This window comes from Rhinolophus sinicus, linkage group LG13, assembly GCF_036562045.2.
Source record: "Rhinolophus sinicus isolate RSC01 linkage group LG13, ASM3656204v1, whole genome shotgun sequence".
Taxonomy (NCBI): domain Eukaryota; kingdom Metazoa; phylum Chordata; class Mammalia; order Chiroptera; family Rhinolophidae; genus Rhinolophus; species Rhinolophus sinicus.
Window position 1 is genome coordinate 29,649,733 of NC_133762.1, and position 7,404 is coordinate 29,657,136.

General features: G+C 53.2%; 1 protein-coding gene across 1 annotated transcript in view; it reads left to right on the forward strand.

The window, feature by feature from the left end:
- The window catches only part of JPH2 (junctophilin 2), a 60,913-nt gene extending 57,560 nt beyond the window's left edge, over positions 1-3,353 (forward strand). The window contains exons 5-6 of the mRNA XM_019748720.2: positions 361-455; positions 1,737-3,353. Coding sequence (XP_019604279.2) covers positions 361-441 — 81 coding nt within the window. The 3' untranslated portion in view covers positions 442-455; positions 1,737-3,353. The remainder of the gene's footprint in view (positions 1-360; positions 456-1,736) is intronic.
- The last annotated feature ends 4,051 nt before the right edge of the window (positions 3,354-7,404 follow it).

The window sequence follows — 7,404 nt, forward strand, 5'->3', positions numbered from 1 at the left end:
AGGCTGGGAGCTGGGAACTGCAGCCACACTGTGAAGCTACGCTCTGAGGGACTGACACACGCGACCCCAGAGGAATTAGCACTGGGAAGGCCCGTTCCTGGGTTCCAGGCCCAACACGGCCCGCTGTGTGCCTTGGGACCTGTCCTTGCCCCTCTCTGGACCCTCAGTGGTTTGGTTAATTATTTCCAAGCATCTTTTCAGCCCAGATGGTCTGCCATCCAGGTGCTGGAGGCTGCAGTGAGCAAAATAGGGAGGTGCTCTTAGGGGGGTTCTTCCGGAAGTTCCTGCTCCTCCGTCCAGCCTGTTGGGATCTGGGCAGAGGTCTTGGGGACTCACACAGCCTCTCTCCACTGCTCCCAGGTCCCTAACACCGTCCTCATCTGCATGGTGATCCTGCTCAACATCGGCCTGGCCATCCTCTTCGTTCACCTCCTGACCTGACCCTCAACTACCAGGTGCGGCTGGGAGGAGGGGACGGCAGCCTGTAGATGTCTGGGCACCAGGATGATGGGAAGAAAGACCTGTTGCCTACTGAGCCTCGGGCCTGTGGTTGACTGAGGCCCATCCCCTAGCAGAGGCAAGACCTAGAGTGGGGATTTGATAGGTCAGACCCTCCTTCCCGCCTCCCTTATTAGCTCAACACTTGAGCACCTGCTCTCTGTCAGGTAAGCACTGGAGGCTTCCCTCACTCATTCACTCACTCATTCATCCATTTGACCAACATTTACTGGGCAGCTGCTCTGCTGGGATCTAGCGAAACAGCAGGGACTCACCACTGCCCGAAGAAATAGGGTGAACGTAACGGGAGTAAACCCGTAACGTACAGCTCATTACGTAAAGGTCTTGCAGCTCAAATGTCAAGCGAAACAGTTCTTGCCTCCCTTCTCCCAGGCCCTCGGAACTGAGTTCACCTGAGATGGCTGGACGCTCTTCCCTCTGTCCTTCCTTCCTCTCTTGCCCCCTCCCCACCCTCTCCACCTTCTCCCTGAGTCCTCTCTTTCTGAAACTCTGCTCTCAGTCAATTGGTTTCATCAATTGTTTTCTCCCTATGATGGAGCTGGGGAGGGGTCTGGGAAAGGTCCCATGAAACGGAGGTAAAGGGGACTGGATTAAAAAGAAGTGGCCCTCACTGGCTGCAAATCTACAAGACAAATAAAATCTTTTTCCTGCTGGGACCAGCCTTTACACCGTACATCCTGTGCCTGGTGATGCTGACAGTTTCTGCCTCTTGCCCTGCCCCCCACCAAAGCCCCCTCCCTTGATCCTAGAGGATCCAACTGAGTCCCAGAGGAGAAGGAATCCCTGTCCTGTCACCATGTAGGTAGCCAATGACATTATTAGCCTGGTAGGTGCTGTCCTGGGGATGAATGCAGCACTCGGCAAGGTCCGCGTTTCACAGGAAATCTGGAACGATCGCTGCAGGGACTGAGGACTAAAGGAGGGAAAGGGGTGAGCCAGCTGACAGTGGGTGGGTGGGGGGGGACAAAGGAAGGGAAGAGCAGACCAGGCAAAGGGAGCAGCACGTGCAAACACACAGAGGCAGCATCCGAGGGACCTTGGGAGGGCTTGTGTCTGGTCCCACTGAGTCAGAGCGAGGGCGCAAAGCTACCCTAGGGGGTTGGGAGTGGACCTTGTCCCAGAGAAGATCAAGCCCGAGGCTTGAACCCCCCGCCTTGATCTTGGCCCAGCCCCGTGCATCCTCCATCCCTCCCCCACCCTCTTGCTGTCTCTTGCAGGCCAGGAGTTCCTGCTGAGGACAAGAAGACCCGTCTTTCTGCAGTGCCAAGCAGGGTGGTCAAGGAGGACTGGACTCTGACCTGGAACCCCGGCGTTCCAGCTCACATCTGCACTGCAAACGTTTATGGAGGCCTCTGGTGGCGCCCTGCTGGGTGGTGGAGGTGCCCAGAGGAATAGAATGTGCTGGAAACCCTCTTGGAGCTCTCTGTCCAGGGGCAGGGAAAGCCCTGAAGTATTCCCATCCCTCATCCTTACTCACTCCCTCACCTCCCTCTAGGTCACCCCCTCCCTGGGCTTTTGTGTGTTTTGGGAGAAGTCAGCAAGCCAGAATATTAAGTCCCAGCCCTCTTCCTCCTGCCCGTCTTCTGCTTTATTTTAACCTCTGGCTGCTGGGCTGGGGCCTCCCGAGCAAGCAGAGGGAGTGACAGATCCCCGTACAGGGCCAGGGAGGGAGACACTCTCAGACGGTGCAGAGGCCCCCCTTTGGCAGTCTTGACCCAGCACACGCTCTGTCCCCTGCTTACAGATGTTCTGGATGACCATAGAGGAAATGGACATGCTCAGTTTGACTATGCTCCCACCGGTCCAGTTAGCTTTCTTTCTGGACCAATAGAAGAGGGGGAGACATGAGGGATTGGAGCCTTTGGCTGGGAAGCCACCGACCAGGTGGCCAAGGGGTGGAGTGGGAAGAAGGGCTAAGGGGCAGTTAGGAGGGTCCCTGTTTTTGCGTGTGCCTGAGCCTGAGGCTGGCATTGCATTTAGGGCTTCCAGTGTGCTCAGTCCTGGGATTGGTAAGATTAAGCTGCTGTGATGCCCTATGAATTGGTCTGTCCGCTTCCCCCACCAGGGCCCACCGCAGGCTCAGGGGAGCATGAGCTTGGAAGCCCAGGCAGATTTCCCCGGGGCAGATGTTCAGGCAGGTGCTGAAGATGGGCTGCTTGTCAACAGGCATTTCCCAGGGAGACAGGAGCAAGTCCAGGCCTCCCATCCGGCACTGTCTTTGTTATAATAAGGCCCGTGGCTTGTATGGCAGAAGAGAGTGTTTGCATGTAGCTCATTACAGATGTTTGGTACCACACTGGGTCTCTGGGCCCTTGTGCTGGCTGGGGATGGGCAGAGGCTGAGGGCTGGGTGGAGGGAATAGGCTCCCAGGCCCCTCCAAGCCCTGGGAAGTATGTAGCGATGTCTTCAGACAGCAGGAGGGGCTGCAGTTCTCCTGCCTTCATTTCTGTGGACCTGGGGGCTTTGACATCGTGGCCAGACCTCTCCTAGGGGGTTCTGCACCCTGAAGTTGCTTTTGATGGGCTCTGCTTTCCCTCCCACCTCGATTCTTGAGACCTTCCGTCCAGCTTCATATTCGCTGTTTCAAACCCTGTGGGGGCCTTGTGGCGTGACTGAGATCTTGGACTACGTTTCTACGGAGAGAAGCCTGTGGATTCTCCCATTCTCTACATCTGTGATTGGGCTTTTCTGGACTCCTAGGGAATGAGGAGGGCAGGTTGCGGGCACTGCTCAGGTCTGTCGGAGCTCCCGGGCCGAGCTGGGGGCTGGTGTTTGGGGTGAGGCTTCAGGATGCTGCAGTCTATGCAATAATAAACCTGCGTCCGCTCACAGGCTCTGGTGGGGCTGTGGCGTCTACTTGTGGGGCCAGGAGGAGGGACTGGCTGAGGGAGGGAGGGCAAGAGAGGCTGGGGCCTCTGGGTCATGCTGGTTCAGGCTCCATCTCTCTCTCTTGCAGTTCCCGTAATATCTCGTAAGTGGCAGCTCAAAGCCCACAGATCTAGGGCAGACCTTGAGTCTCTAAAGCCGACTGTCGTGCGGGAGACCCTGCTCGCTGCGCCATTTTTCAGGCGGGGCGGCCTGCGGGGTCTCTGCTCCCGCTCCCCATACAAGAACACAGGACATGGTGAGGCCAAAAAGGAACACCCACGGAGCCATAGGTAGGGGAGTCATACTAGTATATTCTCGCTGGCAGCACTATACTCTCACTGGAGGCTGGATCCACACTGTCCGCAACCAGCCATCCTAACTGCAATCCGCGCTTGCCAGCCCAGCCGCCATCTTCTTGCTAGCCCCCATTTTCTCCTCTCTCTGCTAGCGTAGCCATGGCAGTTATATTAGTGGCCAATGGCTCACTGGTTACAGCTGACGGCCAACTAGCCACAGCTGATGGCCATGCAATCACAGTTGATGGCCATTTACTACCTGAGCCAGCACCTTTCCACCTGAGGCCGAGAGCCTGGAAACTACTTTCTGGGGCTCTGCCCCCACACCGACTTTCAGAAGCTTCCCTGTCCTTTGAGGTTGGGTCTTTGTGGGCTCATCTACTTACTTCACTTCTCTGAGCCTCAGTTTCCTCATCTACAAAATGGGGAAGGGAATAGAACTTACTCCCTGAGTTTGTAGTGAGGATTACATGAAATGTTGAAGCTTATGTGAAGCCCAGCTGTCAAAAGCACTTAACGAAATGGAGACATGTGCCATTGTTGGCTATTATCCTGCAGCACTGTCATTAGCCCTCGTGCATTTTGATTGAGGACCCGGGAAGCCCCAAACGGATGGAAATGATTCAGGTCCCAAAGAGTAACAGAATGGCTCAGTCAGAAGGGAACCCAGAGGCCATCGTCACACTCTACAGAGGCTCAGAGAGGAGAGGAGACTTGCCCAAGGTCACACAGCAAGTCAGTGGCAGAAAGCAATTGTCCTGAGTTGTTAGTAAATAAGCACTTTCCATTAAGTTTCTCCCAAAACCGTGGCCCTGGTGGGATGGTTGGAGGAGAGGGCCCCCGGCCCATCCACAGGCTCGAGTTCCCGCAGATCCAGGAGCAATTTGGTTTCCTCGGTGCTGCCACTGACTTGCTGTGTGTCAGTCATTCCCTCTGTGCCTCACTTTCCTCTTCTGCCAAAGAGACCATAATCCCTGTCCATTGCCTTCTTCACAGGCAGTGCAGTTGTGAGAATCAGGTGAGGTGTATCATGCGTGGTACCCCGGAATGAGCCAGGGATCCCCAGGAAGAAGGATGGGCTTGGGGGGAACACAAGAGGGGTGGTGGGAGTGGGAATGAGAAGGGAGTTGTTCTAATCTGCAGAGGCTTTGATAAAACTCATTGAGGAAGGGTGTGTGTGTGTGTAAAATAGGAGTGAGGGGTAATGAGTAGCGGGATGCTAAATTAGAATCACCTTGGATGGTTTGAAAAGGAGGCTCATGCCTGAGCCCTTGGAGCCTGGGAGTCAGGTAAAGTTGGTCGGAGACGGGCACCCCCTGGTGGCTCAGACGCAGTGCAGCCTGGCTGGTGCTTCTTCCAGTCTTGGCCACCTGCAGCTTGTCTGGTCCTTCACCATGTCCAGAATTCATTTAAGGTGTCTTGTGCCATTGGGGGGGGGGGGGGGGGGCGGGACGACGACTCAAAACCACCTTTGGGACATTGCTGGGGCCTGTGATCACTGACCACTGCCTTGGGGTCTCGGCAGGACTCTTCTAAGGCAGATAAAGGGAGGGGGCCCAGGAGCTATGGAATTCAGATTTGGGATTCGTGGCAAGAAGGAATTTTCATAATCTCTGATGGACCCACGGAGGATCCAGCTCAAGATGCTTTTGGATGCATGTAACAAAACAGCTAGATGACAACCATTGGCGGCCTCAAGCCTGAAAAAGTTGTATGGAGCAAACAATAAATTGTACAACACAAAATTTGCACATATGCGGCAATTAAAATAGGGTCAGTTTTCTTCTTTGTGCAAATTTCTGTCTGTGTCTATGAAGGCTGAGCTTCTTCCTCCACCTCTCTCTGCCCCATCTTGCTAGTCCGCCAAGCAAAGGGAAACCCCACACTTGGAGTCAGGTGGCTGTGGGTCAGGCACTGTGCTATATGGTGGCAGACCAGCAATGTGCTTCGGTGCAATAGCTCTAAAGTCAGGCCGCTGGTTCTAGTCCTGTTTCTGTCCCTTAATATCTCAAACCTTGGCTTCCTTTTCTGGGATGATGAATACCATTGTCTGTTTGATCCTAAAGCCCAACTTGGCTCCTAACAATTCTGTTAGGCCTGTTACACTGCACTGCAGTTCTTTTTTTAAATTTTTTTTTAAAAGATTTTATTGGGGAAGAGGAACAGGATTTTATTGGGGAACAGTGTGTACTTCCAGGACTTTTTTTTCCCAAGTCACGTTGTTGTCCTTTCAATCTTAGTTGTGGAGGGTGCAGTTCAGCTTCAAGTTGTCCTTTCAATCTTAATTGTGGAGGGCGCAGCTCAGCTCCAGGTCCAGTTACTGTTGCTAGTTGCAGGGGCACAGCCCATAATCCCTTGCGGGCCTTGAGGAATCGAACAGGCAACCTTGTGATCGAGAGCCCATTGGCCCATGTGGGAATTGAACGGCAGTCTTCGGAGTTAGGAGCACGAAGCTCCAACTACCTGAGCCACCGGGCCGGCACCTGCACTGCAGTTCTTAATTATGACCACCAGGTGGCACCACTGCTCTACACATGCGTGATCTTATAATGGCTCAAAAGGCTTTTTTTTTAAAAAAAATAATCACTATCACTATTTTCTGATTCACCACAATAATAACATTTACTGTAAATTAAGCACTTACTTATGTGCCAGGCCTTGCACCAAGCGCTTCACTTGCATTCTTTTCATGGATTCCTCACAATAGCGCTATTATTTGAAACATGACTGCATTTTACAGATAAGAAGATTCAAAACCAGGTCTGGCTATCTTCAAAACCCATACTTTTAACCATATTTTCAAGGGAGGGCACAAACTAGATGCTTGGAGGCTGCATTTGGCTGGCAAACTTGTTCTGTTTTGGCTAGCGTGGTGTTTTAAAACACACGGAACTTAAATGTTTTTTGGCAAGACACTCTCCACTTAACCATACTCCTCACCACTTCTGTCTAGGAGTAAGACAGAAGAAGTTGGAGGGGAGAGGCCCTCTAGCACTCTTCAGATTGGAAGGGTCTACCTAGGGCCAGCATACTGAAAAATGACCCAGCTAAAGGTACATCACTGTACAATTTCAAGACATACCGTGCATGTTTCCCACAAAATAAGACCTAGCCAGACCATCAGCTCTGTCGTGCGGGGTGTCATGAGGGGTCTCTGGTCCTGCTCCCTGCATAAGAACGCAGGATATGGTGAGGACAAAAAGGAACACCCAAGGAACCATAGATAGGGGATTCACTCCACTATATTCTTGCTGGCGGCTGGGTTGGAGACACAGGAAGCAGGAGCCACACGATCCGCAACCTGCCATCCGCTTCTCTGCCAACCGACCCCACTTGCTAACTGCAATCCGAGCTTGCCAGCGTAGCCACAGCAGTTATATTAGTGGCTAATGGCTAACCGGTAACAGTTGATGGCCAACTAGTCACAGCTGATAGCCATCTACTACCCGAGCCAGCACCTTTCCACGTGAGGCCGAGAGCGTGGAAACTGCTCTCTCGGACTCTGTCCCCACAAGCTCTAATATCTCTTTTAGAACAAATGGGGTCTGTCATGCAGGGTGTCATGCGGGGTCTCAGCTCCCGCTCCTCTCATAAGAACGCAGGATATTGTGAGGCCAAAAAGGAACACCCACGGAGCCATAGATAGGAGAGTCATACCAATATAGTCTCGCTGGCGGCTGGGTTGGAGACACAGGAAACAGGATCCACACGATCTGCAACC